The 22146-nt window shown below is 35.4% G+C and overlaps 1 protein-coding gene across 1 annotated transcript; it reads left to right on the top strand.

Annotated features, from left to right (window-relative positions):
* Nucleotides 1-20118: 20118 nt before the first annotated feature.
* LOC103487563 (cytochrome P450 81Q32-like) lies at nt 20119-21832 on the top strand. The gene has a single exon (XM_008445900.3). It carries the CDS (start codon nt 20222-20224, stop codon nt 21740-21742), a length of 1521 nt encoding a protein of 506 aa, XP_008444122.2. The 5' UTR covers nt 20119-20221; the 3' UTR covers nt 21743-21832.
* The last annotated feature ends 314 nt before the right edge of the window (nt 21833-22146 follow it).

The following is a 22146-nucleotide window of genomic DNA, read 5'->3' as shown; positions in this document are numbered from 1 at the left end:
CCTTCTTCATTCGAGAACATGGAGTTCAAGTGGTAAACATATTAGCTTGTATTCCATTTTAGGTATAAAGTAAACTTACAACTTTTTATGCAACTCCACAAACTATACAAAGCCTTACAAGAAACAAACAAAAACCTCCTCCCCCCTAAATGACAAAGGCTTACAAGAAACAAACTTACAACTTTTTATGCAAGTCCACAAACTATACAAAGCCTTATAAGAAACAAACAACCCCCCCTCCCCCGCCCCAAATGACAAAGCCTTACAAGAAACAAACTTACAACTTTTTATGCAAGTCCACAAACTATACAAAGCCTTACAAGAAACAAACAACCCCCCTATATGACAAAGCCTTACAAGAAACAAACAACCCCCCCCCCCCCAAATGACAAAGCCTTACAAGATACAAACTTACAACTTTTTATGCAACTCCACAAACTATACAAACCCTTACAAGAAACAAACAACCCCCCTAAATGACAAAGCCTTACAAAGAAACAAACAAACTCCCCCTAAATGACAAAGCCTTACAGGAAACAAAAAACCCCCCTCTTAAATGACAAAGCCTTACAAGGAACAAACTTACAACATTTTATGAACCCCCCCCCCCCAAATGACAAAGCCTTACAATAAACAAACAACCTCCCCCCCCCCCCCCCAACCACGCAAGCAAATAGGAGCATTACACCAGATATCAAATCAAACAAGAAGGAAATAATATTAAACAGGCATCCCAAAAATCTAATCCCTTATGAGATGGTCTAAAACAAATTTTATAAGGTTTCTTCGGCAACAAAGAAAGACCAAACTACAAAAATGGGAGTTTATTCCTTAAACATCTAAACATCCTACCATTTCATCCTTAAGATTGGCATACCCTTTCTTTGAGATTCTATGATTGTATTTGTTCTTCGATCGTCTATCTTATTGTAATTGTCTTTTTTTCCTATATCCAAATGTATTTGTTAATAAGAAAGTAGTAAATATTCTTCCGAATGATTTTCATGTATAAAAGTTATTCATACCTGAAAGGTTTCGAATAACCTTGACCTTACAAACTCTTCCCATTGATTTTGGTCAATGAAGGAATACTTTTCAGGTGGAACTTGAAGCAATTATGGTTCATCTTTATGCGGCATGATGTATTTCGTTGTTAGCCAATTCTTAAACTGACGAAACGAAATACCTGCAGTTTGGAGAACGTTTTTCCTAGATCTTGGATCAATGACGAATGCAACCTAAATAATTAAAAGTACTTAATCAAGTGTCCATACAGCAAGAACCTTATCAATATAATAAGCACATTAAAGTTATATATACCTGAACTGTAGTGAATATCTTATCTTTCAGTTCTGCAGGCACACTTTTCCAAGACGTATATGTGATAGAGACATGATAATGGGTTGCAGACCCTATGAAAGACTTTAACTTGGCTCCATTCTCACCAATAGCTGCTCCGTCTTAATTATACCTCATCACCTTATTGTCTCCCAAACTTCTAATGGCGAGTTACATCAAACATAATAGTAGGTCCTCGTCGTCGCTTCAACTCTTTTGGGATTTCATTTCTAGTATCAATCTCTTCAACTGTTGCATTCAACTCACCGACACCAAGTTCTTCATTAAGATCGTCCATATTATATTATTCGAAGGCTGTCAATCAAAATGAAGAAACAATTAGCATGATATACAAATTTTAAACAATAAATATTGAAATAAGATAAATGAACATAATAAACATATGGTCTATTGTTTGAAATTGTGAAAACACACCATTATAATATTATGAAGGTATCCATGTGCCTTCACAATCTAACCTTACGTATGTTGAGATATTGTCATCCAAATCATTGTTTAAATCAACATCTGGCATATCATTGGGTATTCCTTGACACCGGAGTATTGTATCACCACGTTCGTCGTCATTATATCTATCTTCAAAGTCTCTTTGTGGTGGAGTGAGTACAACTGACCATCTCACATCACTTGGATCCTCAACATAAAACACTTGCTTTGGTTGGCTTGCTAGTATAAATGAGTCTGACTTGTGTCCTACTCTATTTAAATTAACTAAAATATAACCAAGTTCATCGATCCGAACACCACCACTATTCTGAACCCAATCGCATTTAAACACCGAAACATTAAACGTATTATAATTGAGTTCCCATATCTCTTTTATCACTCCATAGAATGACATATATCTCTAATGATAAGATTTTTATCTTTAGAACTAGACACTTGCATTGTTTTTGCAACTAAGCTAACTCCACTGTTTTGTACACTTCGATCCTTCTCACAAGATTGTGTGATAGTGACATCCATTTATTACATAACCACATATAAGAAAGCAAAACAAAATTCAATACCTTGTTCTATTAAATAACTTTCAGCAATACAACCTTCTAGACGATATCTATTCCTCACAGAGTTTTTGTAACGACCCAACACTTTATACTAAGCTGAGGTCATTACTAAAAAGAAACAATGACAAGAGACACTTTTTAAAACGAGGGAAGACTAAATTTTCATTAAAAACATAATGCTGAAACACTGAAACATAAACGCGGAAGCAAAACTGAGTCCCTATATGGCATGTCACGGATCCTTCTCTGTCGCTCGTCAGCTTGCCTCTACCTTTACCATTACCTGAAATATTAAACATAGAAAGAGTGAGCATAAACATATACTCAGTAAGGGACCTATTACTAGTCCCACTAGGTATCTGTTAACTTCCCATTAGAGTCCTGAAAAGTGGTACCTAAGAACTGGCACGTTTTCGAACACGTGCAACATGTGATCCCGTAGGAACATATCTAGTCTTCGGTGAACCCAAAGGAACACCTAGGACAATCTGGTCTTTAGTGTACCCAAAGGAAACACTAAGACAATCGGGCTGCGAGTGATCCCGTCGAATCACTCGAATCATGTCTATGTTAATGCCAGACTGGCGGTCCCGTCGGACTAGTCCTAAAAAGGTGGTGATCCCGAAGGACACCCATGTAGGTAAGACTCTAATAGACAAAGTTAACAGAACACCCTATCCATAGCATGTAGCATAACATAACATCATAACATGGCATGAATATTAATCTTAACGTCCTTAATATATCATGCATCAACAATCATCAACATCAATCTACCAGTCATTAACATAACATCAGTCATCATCATCAATCATCAAGTTATGCATTTTAGCTACCATCAATGCATAATCATAATTACATGCGATCTCTTGAATTCAGTTCGAAGGTCTAGTAGGAGAATCTCTTACCTTGAGATTTTAGCCAAACAAAGTACTCCCTAGTTGACAGTAAAAATTCTCCGATTAACTTGATCCTAATCATAAAAGGAAAACTTAGTATCTTAATTAATGAAATTAGCAATTGGCTAACATCCATAAAATTCTCCCAAATTAATTAACTTTCTAAAAAATTTGGGTTGAAACTAATTCAACCTTGATTGGAAAAAATCCAATATTTAAATCTTAAAAATTAGCCAATTGAACCCTTAAAGAAACCCCAATTATATCCAAAATTAAATTAATAAAATATTAATTTAATTTCATTTGCTTACCAAGGTTACTCAAATGGAGGTTGAAAAATTCTCTTATCACTTTAAATCCTCTTAACTTCAACTGATGAGACGGCAACAACAGAGGGTTATTTTAGAGAAGAAGATGAAGAACCCTTTTTTTTTTTTCCTTTACTTTTTAACTTAAGCATTTTAATGCTATTTATAGATCCAAATAATAACAATAATATTTATTATTATTATTTCCTTTTCCTTTTCCTTTTAGGATATATATATAATACCAAAAATATACATATATCTTTCTTCTCATTATCTTTCCTAAATAAATGCCTTAAATGCACAAAATCTTAGGCATTTATAATCATTAGTAATAATAATAATACTTCTTTATTATTATTATTTTTCTCTCACCAAAATCTACAATAAACATATATATTTATTTAAATCATTATTCTCTCTTATAAATAAATATATATTTTTTTCGTCCAATCAAATCAATCATCTCTCTTCTCATGGATTATCTTCTTTTCCATAATATAATTAACTTCACTTTTCCAAATTATTAATTAAATATATATATCCACATATATATACTCAATTAAATCCAATTCCACCAAAACTAACTTTTCCCTCCAAAATATCAAATTAACTTAAATCCTCAATTAATTTAATCAATCAAATCTTTTCCAATAAATCACTTACTTCCAACATAAATTAGCTTAACCCAACCATAACAACTCTACTCCATAATCAATATTTATCTTTCTGCAGAATAATTAATTATCTTCCACAATAATTAATTATTATTCATCTTTCTCCAAAATAATTAATTATCTTCCACAATAATTAACTATTATTTATCTTTCTCCAAAATAATTATCCTTTTACAAATAATTATATTTTCCCAAAATATAATTATTTTACTTTTTCTCCCTTACTAAATATCTTTTCTCCAAAATACAATTATATTTTCCTTAAATAATTATATTTCAACAAATATAATTATCTTTTCCTTTAACATAATAATTATATATATATTTCCACATATACATATAATTATTAAATCTCCAACAAACTTTTCACCCCACAATTTAATTAAATAACATCCATAATTATTTAATTAAATTCAACTTCAACAACACTAAAAATCCACAACTTTACTTAATCCTCTTAACCTACCATTTAATCAGAAACTCAACAAACTCCACATGCCAAAACCTCTAATTAATTAAATATTCATCCAAGAAATATTTAATTAATTTCAATTCCCACATAAATCAAATAATTCTCATTAAATGAATTCCAAATAACGCCCAATAAATTAAAGCTAATTAAAAAAAATTAAGATAATTAACTCCAAAATTATCTTAATTTTTGGGACGTTACAGTTTTTGATAACTTTCATGAATCTTTCAAAGGGATACATCCATCGAAGATATATAGGGCCACAAAGTTTGACTTCCCTAACTATGCGTACTGTGAGATGAATCATGATTGTGAAGAATGAAGGGGGAAAATACTTTTCAAATAAACACAATGTTACCATAATATCTTCTTCCAACTTGTCTAATTGTTGCGCACCTAACACCTTGTTGCATACAAAATTGAAAAAGATGCATAACCTAGTTATAACATAATGAACATGTTTCGGTAGCATCGATCTTATCGCAATGGGAAACAACTGTTGTATGAGCATATGACAATCATGAGAATTTAAACTATTAAGTTTTAAATCTGTCATTGACACAAGGTTTTTAATATTGGAAGAGTAACCTTCGGGAACCTTTATTCTTGACAAAGTCTTCAAAACACATCGTTTTTCTTCCTTTGTAAGAGTATAACACAGAGGAGGAATGAATATTTTCTTCTCACTACTAATAGGGGCAAGCTCCGATCGAAGTTTTAGATCAACTAAATCACGTCTAGCATTCAGCCCATCCTTACTTTTACCAGGAATATTAAGAAGCGTACCTAAGATATTCATGCAAACATTTTTTTCGATGTGCATCACATCTAAACAATGTCTAACATGAAGATCTTTCCAGTATGGCAACTCAAAAAAGGAATATAACATATTCCAACAAATCTTTTCACTTCTGTTAATTGATAGGTTCTTATGGATCTTCTTTCCTTTAGAAAATTCAAGATCTTTCAATTTTAAGTACACATCCTCCCCAGAAAGTGGTTCTGGAATTGTACCAAGTTCTTTTTTACCATTGAATGATTTTTTTTTTTGTCGTCGGTATGGATGATTGCATGCTAGAAATCTTTGAAGTCTTAGGTATGCTATTTTCTTCTCATGTCGTAACCTTATAGAATTTGTATTATCTCCACAAATTGGGCATGTCTTATACCCTTTACACAACATCTAATGAGGTTACCATATGCAGGAAAATCATTGATTGTCCACAACAAAATCGACCTTAAATTGAATACTTCTTCTTGATAAGCATCATAACATTCAACACCATTTTCCCATAAAAGTTTTAAGTCTTCAATTAGTTGTGCTAAGTATGTGCCTATATCATCCCCCGGTTGATTGTTTTGGCCCTGAAATTAGCATTGATAGCATCATGTACTTTCTTTTCATACACAACCATTCGTGGAAGATTATAAATAACTATCACTATCGGCCAACAACTGTATTTAGAACTCATGTCACCATGAGGATTTACTCCATCGGCTGACAGTGCTAAACGAAGATTTCTAGGTTCAGAACAAAGTTTGGCCATTTAAAGTTTACTAACTTCCATGCTGGAGAGTCTGCTGGATGTTGTAACTTACCATCCTCAATTCTTTCACTAGCATATCAAGTCAGGTTTTCAGCACATTCAATACTTCTAAATAGCCTTTCGAATCGTGGAATGGGTAGGAAGTACCATATCACTTTTGAGGAAATTTGCTTTCTCTCTTCATTTCTATCCTTAACGTTTTTCCACCTCGATTGACCAAATTCAAGAAATTCGGTTGCATTAGCAAATTCTTTCCTATAGAAACAACAATTATTAGGACATGCATGAATCTTTTCATATTCCATTCTTAATGCACCTAATGTTTTCTTTGCTTCGTACAATGAATTTGGGAGTTCATTGGTAGTTGGTAGAATTTCCTTCAAAGTTTTAAGTAATTCTGAAAAACTGATATCACTCCATCCATATCTAACTTTTAAATTATACAATTTAACTAGAGTAGACAACTTGGTGTACTTTTTACATCTTTCGTACAATGGTTTTTCAGCATCAATAAGCAACTTCTCAAATCCATTTGGGTCTTTTTAATACTCCTTGTGAGCAACTTCAATCATCTCTTTTACACTTCCAACATCATTCTCTTCACATGTATATGTGTCAAACTTTGAAGATTCTCCATAGAAAGATGAGTTAGGAAGTTCTTCACCATACCAAAACCAAATTTTATAACTTTCATCAATACCATTAACATATAAATGATCTCTAACACCCTTTCTACTATGCTTTTCACAATTCTCACATTTCAAACAAGGACAACGAATGTAGGAGGTACTTGTATTCGAAAATTCAAATTTGATGAAATTTTTCACACCCAACTCATATTCTTTGGATAATCTACTTTTGTGCATCCATGATTTATCCATAATTGTAAATCTATTGACAAATAAAGTAAATTAAATTAGTTCAAAAAGTCTTATTGAGATAATAAAAAGAGAAAACAAATATGGAGATTGAACAAACATTCGCTTAATAAGACTAAATTTCCACCAACTAACCAAATAAAGAAAATAAATTCCTACACAACATTACCTTTCTTCAAGCCCCCATCACAAATTTCCCCCCAACGAAACAAATAAGAAAATAAGGTTTCACTACTACAAAAAATGGCTCCCTTCACACAAATGTGTCGGACTTCAACTCTAACTTTATTTCGGGCATTTCATCAAACAGTTTAAGAGCACACAGAGAACATCAACATTAACAACAACCTACAATATTTTGGTTATCACAAATAATATGACTTTCTTCCTCAGGCCAAGAGATGAATTTAAATGGAAAAATTGATATCACAATCCATCAGAAAACATCAATAGTGTACTGCTGCCAGAATTCTCTAATCATCATCAACCACAAACTGAAAGCAGAACCCAACACTCAATTTTGTCATGTTCATTATGCTTCAGATTAACACGACCAATAAATATCGAAGTTAAGGCGAAAGTACCATTTATTTGTCACGAAAAAGATGATTAAAAAATACCTAATCGTCGTTCGGCGTTGGGCGGGCAAGGGAGCATGGGAGCAGCGTTCGGCGAGTAGGGGAGTGGCGTTCGACGAGCAGGGGAGCGGCGTTCAACGTTTGGATGATAGCAATAGCGGGGTTCGGCAACAGTGACGTTCGGCAGGCGTTCGATAATCGTTCGATAGGCGTTCGAATAAAACTTACCAGGTAGCAATCGCGGTGTTCGGCGATCAGGCGTTCAACATCAATGGTGTTCAGCGAGCAGGTGTTCGGCTTCAGCGGCGTTCGACGGCGTTTGGGATGGGTGTGAAAATTGGGGTTGCCGTTGAGAGGGAATGTGAAAATTGAGGTTGTGTGGAAGGAAAGGGAAAAAAGTAAAAAGTAAAGGGAAAAATTAGGTTTATTTTTTAAAAAAATTAGATTTTTTTAAAATAATTTCTTGACGTTTTTAAAATGTCAAGAACCGTCAAGAAATTTGAAAATGAATCCCCTCCCTTTTCATAAAAATTCTTGACGTTTTAAAATGTCAATAATTTAATCGATATTTCTTGACAATTTTAAAACGTCAAGGATAAGTATATATCATTTGACGTTTAAAAAAGTAAAGAATTTAAAATATAAAACTTGACGGTTTTAAAACGTTAAGAAAACATTGCATATTACTTGACGTTTCAAAACCGTCAAGAAAGTTGAAAATTGACTACCCTTCGCTTTTCATAGAAATTCTTGACGGTTTTTCTTTTAAATCACCAATTTCTTGACGTTTTTTCAAAAACCGTCAAGAAATTAAAAATACAACCGTTAAGAAAGACATTTTTCTAGTAGTGAATAAATAAATAGGTTTGGAGTCGCCACTAACCATATTAAGTTGCGATTAGCCACCCAAAAATATATACATAAACTGGTCTATCTAAATTTAGATTTAGGTTCGAGGACCAGTGAAGGTGTCAACCCTACTACACATGAAAATGGTTACCAAAATTTATCTTTTAAACTAAATTACAAAGGTTTCACAAAAAAAAACAAAGTTTTGACTTGATTTTTTAAGTTTTTTTTTTTTTAAATGTCCCATGGTTCTCAATTCATATCTAAAAAAAAAGCATAAATTGATAATTCTAGGGTCATAGGAGTCATTAAAAAAATGAAATTTATTTTAGTTTCAAAGTAGGATTTCATTCACCTCAAGAATGTTAAAATATCAAACTTTGATATTTTAAAATTAATAAATTCATAAAAAACACTACTTATTCCTATTTTAAAATATAGAGTTATTATATATTTTTAAAAGCTAATTTATTAATTAATTTTTAAATGCACTTATCGAATTTAAATCATAAATCCCATAAACAACTATAAAAAAACTAATGATTTTTTTGTTATACATTTTGTGAAATCAGAGTGTGAAATCCAAACTGTGAGTGTGAAATATAGAGATGATGATGACCAATTGTTCTAATCAATTACTTAACATCACATAACTAGTTAATATCAAATCCAACCATTCACACAACAAATTAACATCACATAACCAATTAATATAAAATTCATCCAACTCTATCTTTCACGCAACAAAATTAATAAAGTAATAACAATTTTAATAAAGGCCAAATTAAACTAAAATTAACTAAAATTAAATGTAATACTACAGGTAAATCCTAAATCTAATAAATTGGAGCACATTAAACTCAATTCAAAAGAAGCTAAATACATTATTAGAAAGAATCTTTGTACACTTAACTCAAAACACTAAATCAAGGCATTTATTGCTATATAATATTTATATATATATAAAGGAATTCATAATTCTTGGAGTTTGAATTTTACAATTGAGATTGTTTCAATTTTGTAATCTGTTATTCAAGTATTCTTTTAAATTTCAAAGTATTAACTTATTGCAATTGCAAACAAAAGTATAAATCAATATAAACGAAGTAATAGACAAAACAAAACATAGTGAATAAAAGAACCAAGGAAATAAACCTAAGTAGAAGAGAAAATTCAAATGTTTATAAAAAAGATTAAAGAGAGTTCTTTGTATAGATATAAAAGTTATAAAACTTTTTGGAATCACATTAGTAATATATATTTATAAATTTTGAAAATTAAATTATAGAAATAACTTTTCAGATCTCTTAAATAATTATTTAAAGGTGGGAATTTGAAGATATTATAAATAGTTAATGATGATTATATCTTTTTATATTAATTGAATAATTATAAATAAAAAATCAATTAATTTTTATTGATATTTGTAATTTAAAATTTGTCAAGAGTAGAATTGTCGAATTCCTTATCCCCTTGTTAGCAGTCCAAGTAAGTACATATATTAGTTTATACATGTTGAGGAAAGCATCTACGCTAATAATTTAAATTAAATAGATACTAATAAGGGGTCTTTTAAAAAATATAAAAAAGGGACAAAATATTTACACTCTAAAGAACAATTCCAAAAACGAAAAAAGTCTAGAGACCCACCGTGTAAAATACCAAAAATGTCCCGTCAACCACGCCGTCAATAACGCGTGCGTAATATATTTGTGATTTATATGCGATCGTTTAGATATGGTTCAATATATATGCGATCGTTTAGATATGACTATAATTTATACGCGATCGTTTAGATGTGCCTACAAGCTGATCGTTTAGATATGGGTATAAATTATACGCGATCATTTAGATATTGCTACAACGCAATCGTTTAGATATGACTACAATTTCTCTTTTCAATTCTATCGTTTAATTTTGTTACACGATCTTTTAGATTTGGGGACCCAAATCTAAATAATTTTTTTAAATTTGGTACACGATTTTTTAAATTCTTTTGTTACACGATCGTTTACGTTTTTTTACACAATCGTTTACATTTGACTACTCCAATTCAAATGAATTTTTTTCAAGATTTTGTATACACACGATCATTTACTTTTTTTAAACGATCGTTTACATTTGGCTACTCCAATCTAAATGATCATTTTTTAAAATTCTTTATACACAATCTTTTATTTTTTTTACACAATCGTTTAATTTTTTTTTACACGATCGTTTACATTTAGCTACTCCAATCTAAATGATTTTTTTTCAAAATTCTTTATACACGATCTTTTAGATTTTGCTATTTTTTTGTACACAGTCTTATACACATTAGATTTTGCTATTTTTTTTGTACACGGTCTTATACAAAGTCATTTAGATTTGGTTACCCAAATGCAAACGCCTAAAAATATAAAAGAAGAAAGATGATGGAAAGAAATCGCAGTAAAAAAAGAATAGAAAAAGTAGAAAGACGATGGAAAGAAATTGAAGCGAAAAAAGAAGGAGAAAAAGAAGAAAAACGATGGAAAGATTAAACGATGTAAATAAAGAATTGAAAAATAAGAAAGATGATGAAAAGAAATCGCAAAAAAGACAAAGAGGAAAGAAGAAAGACGAAATCGCAGAGGAAGAACGGAGAAGACGAAATAGAGGAGGAAGACGAATCGCGCGAAGAAAGAAAGATGGAAGGGCAAATCTGGAATATTTAAAAAATGACTCACTTTATGGGCTAGGTTACACAGGCCGTAAATAGTTTAGTATTTTGTTACATTTACAATAGTTTCCCTACTAATAATTAAGTGTGAGAATTTTTTAAAAGGAATTACAATATAAAAACATAAAAATTTGTTCATGATAAAGTTTAGGGAAACTTTGGTAAATGTAACAAAATACCAAATGATTTACGGCCCGTGTAACAAAGCCCATAAAGTGTAACGACCCAACTTTTCGGACTAAGCTGAGATCATTACTTACTGCTAGACTCACAGTAAAATGCACAAACTACACATAACCGCTCAAACATCACTACTCCATTAACAATACAACCCATCAATATGTATAACTGCATATAACAGCCAAGTCATTTACACTCTACCAATAATATAACCCATCAATATAGATGATGATATATATATATAGACCACTCATAACGATCCAAACATCTAAACTCAATCGACGGCACAACCCATCATTATAACTAAACTACACATAGCAGTCATATGCTTATACTCAGTCGAAAGCATAACTTGACAAACAGTCGAACAGTACAGTCATTATATTATAATTCTCATATCAGTCAATACGTGTCAATCTTTGAGTCCAGTAGTAGAAGTCCCTTACCTGAAATATAGCTAAATTCCTTGTTCAATTCGACGTCCAAACGAATCCACCTAAACACAAACATAAGGGTTTAACAATGACATCACCGAAAATCCACATTACAAACGTTCCAAAGTAACTTCTACCGGCTTACCCAAATAGAGGAGAGTTGGTTCCAACTACACTTTCCGTAACACTCCTGAACTCGAGCGTCACCTCGCTAACACCTTCAGAGGATCAACAGTTAACCCAACCAATCATCCAACATTTTAATCCGATATTTAAACCCACATCGACTAATGAAAACGTGAGAAATTCCTCACATTGTCCTTACCAAAACTTACCGGAACCCAGCACAGATCGAACGACTTACGCGGCTCGGTGAACCGAGAGATCGGCTTGGAAAAATGGCTCGGCTCGGCTCTCGACTCGTGGCTCAACTCGCCTTAGCTCGGCTTGCGGCTCGCGGCGCAGCTCGCAACTTGCGGCTCGACTTGGTCGACTCGGCTTGGTGCTTCGTGAACGACAACCGAAGTCGACGAAAACCATGGAAGAACACGGCGTCGACTGGGCGTGGGCAAACACACAGGGAGAAGACAGGGGCAGCGATGCAAGAACGGAGAAGGAGAAGATTGGAGTGTGGTGGTGGTTCAGACCCGACGGCATGCGGAGGAACGACAAGGGGAGTTTGGTTTGGTTCGGTGAGGACTCGACGGCCACTTTCGGCCGAAGCCGTCGGCCGCAGGAGAACGGGAGACGTGCGACTGCTGGTTGGCGTTGAACAAAAAGGAAGGGGAGAGATGATCGAGATCTGCCACTGAAGAAGGAAGACGGAACGACGCGCAGCTTAGAGAAACCGAGATGGAGACGGCGGTACCGTTGGGAAAGAAGACGGAGAGGATTGGGGCGGCGGTCGGGCGAAGGAAGAAGAAGGAGAAGACAGGGGGAGGCACGCGAGAGGGCTTAGGGTTTCTCTTTTTTTTTTAAAAAAAATATATATATATATATATATATAATAATATAATTAATAATAATAATATAATTTATATTATATTATTATTATATTATTTTATATCATATTATATTATAAAAAAATTCAAACCCTTCAAATTCTTTTTCTTTTATCTTCTAAACCAAACAAAAATTAACACCAAAATTTTTAAATTCTCGAAAATTAACACAAAATGTTAAAACTTACCTCGAAATTTGGGGCGTTACGTTCTTCCCTCCTTAAGGAACTTTCGTCCTCGAAAGTTTTATTCCTCGAACAACTCTGGGTAACGAGCTTTCATGTCATCTTCTCTCTCCCATGTAGCCTCTTCAACCCTATGATTCCACCATAAGACTTTAACCAAAGGGATCTCTCTATTCCTCAACATCTTCACCTCCCTACATGGGATGTTTCTGGCACATACTTCCTCAACATAGAAACATAGAACACATCATGAACTGCCGAGAGTGATGGTGGCAACACCAAGCGATATGCTACAGGGTCAATTCGCTCTAGAATCTCAAACGGCCAAACAAAACGAGGACTCAGCTTTCCTCTCCTTTCAAATCGTAAGACACCTTTCATAGGTGCTACTTTCAAGAACACTTTGTCCCCCACATCAAACTCAAGATCCTTTTGTCTCACATCAGCATAACTCTTCTGCCTACTCTGTGTGATCTGCATACGTGATCTAATTTTCTATATCGCCTCGTTAATAGACTAAACTAACTAAGGACCCATCAATCTCTGCTCACCAATCTCATCCCAGCAAACAGGGGATCTACAACATTTGCCGTATAAGACCTCAAATGGTGCCATGCCAATGGTAGCCTGAAAACTGTTATTATAAGCAAATTCCATCAAATGCAAGTGAGAATCCCAACTACCTAGGAATTCTAATGCGCAAGCTCGCAACATATCCTCTAAAACTTGGTTCAGACGCTCAGTCTGACCATCAGTCTGTGGGTGGAAAGTTGTACTAAAGTCTAACCTCGTGCCCATGGAAGCCTGTAAACCCTTCCAGAACTTGGAAGTGAAACGAGCATCTCTACCAGAAACAATCGACACTGGCACTCCATGTAGTCTCACTATCTCAGACATGTACAACTGTGCCCACTTATTAGCAGTATAAGTGGATTTCTCGGGAATGAAGTGTGCTGATTTGTAAGCCTGTCAATAACAACCCAAATCACTGTAAAACCCCTTAGAGTTCTAGGCAATCCTGTAATGAAATCCATGGACACGTTTTCCCACTTCCATTCCGGTACGCTCAAGGGTTATAATAAACCTGCTGGTTTTTGCCTTGGTGCTTTAACCTGTTGACACACCAAGCATTTACTAACAAATTATGCCTCCTCTTTCTTCATATTACGTCACCAGTAAACTCGTTTAAGGTCTTGATACATCTTCGTACTACCTGGGTGCATGGAAAATGGAGAACTATGAGCCTCAGTCAATAGTTCTGTTTTAACCGCACTGTCTGTTGGCACACAAAGGCACCTCTCAAACAAAAGCCCACCATCAAAGAATATGGAGAACTTAATAGCTTGCTCTGCTTCTGCTAGGCAACGCTTCTCAACCAAGTAAGGATCGTTATTCTGAGCATCAATGATCTTCTGCCTCAAAGTCGGCTACACCATCAACTAGGCTAACTGTGAAGTGACTGCCCCTACTGACACTGCAATCTCAACCCTCTTAAAATCTTGATGCAACGGGGCCTGTCGGGTAATAAGTGTTGCTGAATGTGATACCTTTCTACTAAGAGCATCAGCTACCACATTCGCCTTGCTTGGATGATACAATATCTCGCAATCGTAATCCTTCACTAATTCAAGCCATCTTTGTTGTCTCATATTCAATTCCTTCTGAGTGAAGAAGTATTTCAAGCTTTTATGATCCGTGAAGATCTGTATCTTTTCACCATACAAGTAATGCCTCCATATCTTCAGTGTAAAAACTACTGCTGCCAACTCTAAATCGTGGGTAGGGTAATTCTGCTCATGACTCTTCAACTGACGAGAAGCATAAGCGACTACCTTATCTTGCTGCATCAAAATACAACCCAAACCTTTCTTAGAAGCATAACTGTAAATCACAAAACTCCCTGAACCATCAGGTACAGTAAGAACCGGTGCAGTAACTAGCTTATGTTTAAGGTTCTGGAAACTGTCCTCACAGGCCTTGCTCCAAACAAAAGGAGCTCCCTTCCTGGTCAACTGAGTAAGAGGAGTAGCTATACTGGAAAAGTTCTCCACAAACCGTCGGTAATAATCTGCTAAACCCAGAAAGCTACGAACCTCACTGATTGTGGAAGGTCGGGGCCAACTGGTAACTGTCTCTATCTTAGTTGGATCCACAGAACCACCAGCTTTAGAAACCACATGGCCTAGAAAGGATACTTGCTCCAACCAAAACTCACATTTTGAGAACTTTTCATACAATTTACTAGCTCGAAGGGTTTCTAGAACCATGCGTAAATGCTCCTCATGTTTTGCCTCTGTCTTGGAATAGAACAAAATGTCGTCAATAAACACAATCACAAAAGTGTCTAGGAACTCCCTTAAAACTTTGTTCATCAAATCCATAAACACTGCTGGAGCATTCGTCAAACCGAAAGACATCACAATAAACTCATAGTGTACATATCTGGAACGAAAGGCTATCTTCGGTACATCACTATCCTTAATTCTCAACTAATGATATCCTGACCGAAGGTCGATCTTAGAGAACACTGTAGCTCCTTGTAACTAGTCAAATAGATCGCCGATCCTGGGCAAGGGATATTTGTTCCTAACGGTTACCTTATTCAACTCTCTGGAGCCAATACATAAGCGCATCGACTCATCCTTCTTTTTAACAAACAAAACTGGTGCACCCCAAGGTGACACACTCGGTCAAATGAAGCCTTTGTCAAGTAACTCCTATAACTGCACTTTCAGCTCCGTCAACTCTGCTAGGGCATTCTGAATGGAGCTCTAGATATAGGAACGACACCAGGCTCCAACTCAATTAAGGAATCAATCTTCTTTTGAGGCGGTAATTCTAGAAGCTCTTCTGAAGAGACATTAGAATACGCTCTCACCACCGATTCAGATAACAAATAAACCTTGGCCCCTCTAGTGTTTACCACGTTAGCCAAGATAATTCAGATACCTTGGTCCAACAGCTCAATAGCCTTCATAACTGAGATAACTTTTAATAGGACTATAGGTCCTGCATGGTTGTACTTGAAACTAGCCTCTACCGAAGCTACTTGCTTGCTTAATAGTCTAAGCTTTCATGTTTAAAACCACATTTCATTTTCAAACTTCAAACTAGTTACTTTTATTCATGGTAAACTTAAAATAGTTTCTTAAAGTTGCATCAGAACAACTATGCATAAAAGATTTCTTTGTTTCTTCTCTAATGCGTCAATTCTAAGCATAATCCAATGCACTTGCTAATTTGATCTTAGTCACGTACTTGGTTCCTTTTAAAACCACCAAATCAAATTCTTTTTCCTAGATTTTCAACTGTGAAACTGTCAATTAGGTTGATTATGTTCTACCTCCCTGCCTACTCAACCATCCATTCGAGCACTTCTAAGTGACGACATTTTTCCTAAATTTCACCATCAAATCCTTCACACTCAAATCATAACATTCGTGTAGTTCTACCTTAATACAGGCAAAGTCATATGCATAAACATAAACTTGTATCTTAGAAACATAGCTGCATGTGATCAAGGACCGTTTTAGCCATAGGGACACAAACACAGACTCACATCATAAGTCAGTCTACAAGACCTTAAACTTAGGCTCTGATACCAACTGTATCGACCCAACTTTCCGGACTAAGCTGAGATCATTACTTACTGCTAGACTCACAGTAAAATGCATAAACTACACATAACCGCTCAAACATCACTACTCCATTAACAATACAACCCATCAGTATGTATAACTGCATATAACAGTCAAGTCATTTACACTCTACCAATAATATAACCCATCAATATAGATGATAATATATATATATATATAAACCACTCATAACGGTCCAAACATCTAAACTCAATCGACGGCATAACCCATTATTATAACTAGACTACACATAGCAGTCATATGCTTATACTCAGTCGAAAGCATAACTTGGCAATACCTTTTTGGTTTATACAAACAATCGAACGGTACAGTCATTATATTATAATTCTCATATCAGTCAATACGTGCCAATCTAAAATTAGTAGAAGTCCCTTCCCTGAAATGTAGCTAAATTTCTTGTTCAATTCGACGTCCTAACGAATCCACCTAAACACAAACATAAGGGTTTAACAATGACATCACCGAAAATCCACATTACAAACATTCCAAAGTAACTTCTACCAGCTTACCCAAATAGAGGAGAGTTGGTTCCAACTACACTTGTCGTAACACTCCTGAACTCGAGCGTCACCTCGCTAACACCTTCTGGGGATCAACAGTTAACCCAACCAATCAGTCCAACATTTTAATCCGACATTTAAACCCACATCGACTAATGAAAACGTGAGAAATTCCTCACATTGTCCTTACCAAAACTCACGGGACTCAGCACGAATAGAACGACTTACGTGGCTTGGTGAACCAAGAGATCGACTTGGAAAAATGGCTCGGCTTGGCTCAGCTCTTGACTCGCGACTCGCGGCTCAACTCGGCTTGGCTCGACTCATGGCTCGGCTCGCGGCTCGGCTCAACTCGACTTGCGGCTCGCGGCTCGACTAGGCTCAGCTTGCGGCTCGCAGCTCTGCTCGACTCAGCTCGTGGCTCGCGATTCAGCTTAGCTTGGTCGACTCGGTCAGCTTGGTCGACTCAGCTTGGCGCTTCGTGAACGACGACTGAAGTTGACGAAAACCGTGGAAGAACACGGTGTCAGCAGCGCGCGACTCTACTTTAACGGAAAGGACGACCGAACGAAGGAGGGCGCACGACGGCGACTGGGCGTCGGAAAACACACAGGGAGAAGACAGTGGCAGCGGTGCAAGAACGAAGAAGGAGAAGATTGGAGTGTGGTGGTGGTTAAGATCCGACGGCGTGCAGAGGAACGATAAGGGGAGTTTGGTTTGGTTCGGCAGGAGAACGAGAGATGTGCGGCTACTGGCCGGCGTTGAACGAAAAGGAAGGGGAGAGATGATCGAGATCTGCCGCTGGAGAAGGAAGACGGAACGATGCGCGACTTGGAGAAACCGAGATGGAGACGACGGTGCCGTCGGGAAAGAAGACGGAGAGGATTGGGGCGGCGGTCGGGCGAAGGAAGAAGAAGGAGAAGACAGGGCGGGCGGCGGGGGGAGGGCTTAGGGTTTTTTTTTTTTTTTTTAAATATATATAATAATATAATTAATAATAATAATAATAATATAATTTATATTATATTATTATTATATTATTTTATATCATATTATATTATGAAAAAATTCAAACCCTTCAATTTCTTTTGGGTAATTATAATAGGTAGCAATTTTTAGAATAATTATTAAGTATGTAGCAATATTTTTAGAAAAGTACAAATATAGTAAAATCTATCAGTGATAGGCTTCTATCGTTGATAGACTCTTATGGTTTATCAATGATAGACCAACATTTGCTACATGATCTATCAGTGATGGACTCCTATCATTGACAGATTTTGCTATATTTGCAATTTTTTTAAAATGTTGCTATATACTTAATTATTTTGAATATAATTGCTACATTTGCAATTATCTCATTTCTTTTTCTTTTCTCTTATAAACCAAACAAAAATTAACACAAAAAATTTTAAATTCTCGAAAATTAACACAAAATGTTAAAACTTACCTCGAAATTTGGGGTGTTACATAAAGTTAGTCATTTTTTTAAATATTTCAGGTTTGCCCTTTTATCTTTCTTCTCTTTCTTGCGATGAAATCGTCTTCTCCTGCGATTTCTTTTATCGTCTTTCTTCTTTCCTCTTCTTTTTCTTTTCTGCGATTTCTTTCCATAACCTTTTTTATTTTTCAATTATTTATTTACATCGTTTAATCTGTCTTCCTTTACGTCGTTTAATCTGTCTTTCTTATTTTTCTCTTCTTTTTTTTTTTTTTTTTTTTGCTGCAATTTCTTTCCATTGTTTTTCTTCTTTTCCTCTTAAGTTGTTTACATTTGGTTAACCAAATCTAAATGACTGTGTAAAAAAAATAGCAAAATCTAAAAGATCGCGTATAAAGAATCTTGAAAAAAAAATCATTTAGACTGGAGTAGCCAAATATAAACGATGGTGTAAAAAAAGTAAACGATAGTGTAAAAAAAAAGATTGTGTATAAATAATCTTAAAAAAAAACCATTTAGATTGAAGTAGCCAAATGTAAATGATCATTTAAAAAAACATTAAAAAAAATTATAAGATTGTGTATAAAAAATCTTGAAAAAAATCATTTGAATTGGAATAGTCAAATGTAAACGATCATATAAAAAAAATAAATCATCATTTAGAGAAATACCAAAAAATTAAAAAAATCGTGTACCAAATTTTGAAAAAAAAAATCATTTAGGACCCAAATCTAAATGATCCTGTAACCAAACTTACCAAATTAAATGACCGTATAACAAAATTAAACGTAGCCACGTGGTTGACGGGATATTTTTGGTATTTTATACAGTAGACCTTTGGACCTTTTCTGTTTTCAAAATTGTTCTAGTAAATATTTTGTCGTTTCTTTATTAAAAATCTACGGTGAACCTATGAACTTTTTCCGTTTTTAGAATTGTTCTCTATATCGTAAATATTTTGTCGTTTCTTTATATTTTTTAGAAGACCCCCAAAATTTATCTTCCTTGAACTAAATTTGAATTCTTCTTATATGCCCAATTATTTTATATGTGCAAATTATTTTGCATGGTAACATTACTTTAAGATTTGATGAGATGCTCTTAGTTATCCTCTGACTTTTCTTAATTAGAATGATGAGGGAAAGAGGAAAAAGCTAACTTTTTCTCCTAAACTTAAGTAGTAATATGTACAGAACAATTTGTGTTAGAACATTTATAAGTTATAACAAAATTATAAAAAAAAGTGTCCAAATTTTGGTAATGTGAAAATTAGTCATTTTGATATGATGGAAATTAATGAGTTTTCAGACTCCTTTACTTCTCTTTTTATTTCTCTTCTCTAAGTAAAGAGTTTCTTTTTTTTTTTTTTTTTTTTTTTGGATAAGTTTTTTAAATAAAAGGCTTGAAAACTCATTAATTAGAAATTGAATTGATTGCATAAAATAATTGTAACATATTTAATCAAAAATTGAGGAGTGGGTGTTTCCTTGTTGATATGTGTAAACACGGTAACCTTCTTCAACCTCCAGGAATCAGACTTTAAAGAAAAATGGTAACAACCCTTCTCTTCTTCCTCTTTTTCTTCTACACTCTTCACCTCGTAATTCACCATCTTCTCTGCAAGATCCAGAACCGCCCACCTTCCCCTTTCCCTGCCCTCCCCTTCCTCGGTCATCTACACCTCCTCAAGCCCCCACTTCACCGGACTTTAGCCAAAATTTCTCACAAATACGGCCCCATTCTCCTTCTCCGCTTCGGATCTCGTCCAGTCCTCCTCATCTCTTCCCCTTCCGCCGCCCTCCAATGCTTCTCCCAAAATGACATCGTTTTCGCCAACCGCCCTCGCCTCCTCGCCGGCAAACATCTCGGCTACGATTTCTCCGCCGTCGTCTGGGCTTCTTATGGCGACCACTGGCGCAATCTCCGTCGACTCTTATCTCTCCATCTCCTCTCCTCTGCTAATCTCCAATCTCTCTCCTCTGTTCGCGCCGATGAAGTCCATTCCCTAATCCTCCGTCTCTGTAAAAACTCAAATCAAGTCGTTAATGTTAGAACCCTTCTCTTCGAATTCATGCTTAACGTGATGATGAGAATGATTGGCGGGAAGCGTTACTTCGACGATAACACAACCCCTAGCGAGGAATCTCTAAATTTCCAAGAAATCATTGCGGAAACATTTAAACTTGCAACGGCAAATCTGATGGATTACCTACCGATACTGAAATGGACTGGAATTAGTAGAAAAATCGAGAAGAGATACATTAATCTACGGAAGAAAAGAGATAAGTTGGTTCAGAATCTAATAGAAGAACACAGAAAGGAGAAACAGCAGGCAATGAGTAACAACAAATCTCCACTGAAGAAGACCACAATGATAGAAGTGATGCTATCTCTTCAAGAGTCAGATCCAGATTACTACACGGACGAAATCATCATCGGCCAAATGATGGTTATGTTATCAGCTGGGACCGACACGTCGGTGGGGACGATGGAGTGGGCCATGTCGTTATTACTGAACCATCCCGACGTACTGGGCAAAGCCCAAGAGGAGATCGACGAGATAGTTGGGAAAAAACGACATATCGAAGAATCGGATCTGGAGAAGATACCGTATCTACAGTGCGTGATAAAGGAGACGATGAGGATGTATCCGGCGGGGCCGTTACTGGTGCCGCACGAATCGTCCGCCGATTGTACGGTGGGTGGGTACCACATCCCACGTGGCACGATGTTAATGGTGAACGCGTGGGCAATTCACAATGATGCCGGATTGTGGGAAGAGGCGGCGGTGTTCAAGCCGGAGAGATTTTTAGCGGCAGCGGCGGCGGAAGGAGATGGAACAGGGTTGAAGTATATGGTGTTTGGGGCTGGTAGGAGAGGGTGCCCTGGGGAAGGGCTGGCCATGAAAGTGGTAGGCTTGGTTTTGGGGTCCTTGATTCAGTGTTTTGAGTGGGAAAGAATTGGGGAAGAAATGGTGGATATGGGTGAAGGAACGGGGTTGAGTATGCCTAAGGCCTGCCCTTTGCAAGCCAAGTGTAGCCCACGTCCAATTCTCCATTATGTAATGTAACGCATGTATGTAACTAATTTGGGACCTATGATGACCTATTATCGAAGCTTCATTTTCATACTATATAAAATAATAAGAAATTTTCATAAATATGAACTACCGTATAATTTTTCATTCTTCATTTTCGTTAAGATTTCTTTAGATGGTATTTTGGGTTGTTTTAGATTTAGTTATTTGTCATTCTTTTTTTCTTTTTTTTTTCTATCGCCTTTCTTTCTTCCTTTACTCACGATTGTGTACCAAAATTTTTTTAAAAAAAATCAATCACATAGTCAAATTCAAAAGGCCAAATCAGATAACCAAATTAAACCATAAAATTGAATAGCAACCATGGTTGATGAAATATCATGGACCTCTAACTTTCTTTTAGAATTGTTATAAATATTTTGCAGAGTTTTATTTTT

Source organism: Cucumis melo, chromosome 7, assembly GCF_025177605.1.
Source record: "Cucumis melo cultivar AY chromosome 7, USDA_Cmelo_AY_1.0, whole genome shotgun sequence".
Lineage (NCBI taxonomy): Eukaryota > Viridiplantae > Streptophyta > Magnoliopsida > Cucurbitales > Cucurbitaceae > Cucumis > Cucumis melo.
The sequence above is the reverse complement of the archived record's forward strand: the minus strand, read 5'-3'. Positions and strand labels throughout refer to the sequence as shown.

Coding starts and splice junctions, on each gene's coding strand:
- LOC103487563 (XM_008445900.3), top strand. CDS start 20,222: ATGGTAACAACCCTTCTCTTCTTCCTCTTTTTCTTCTACACTCTTCAC.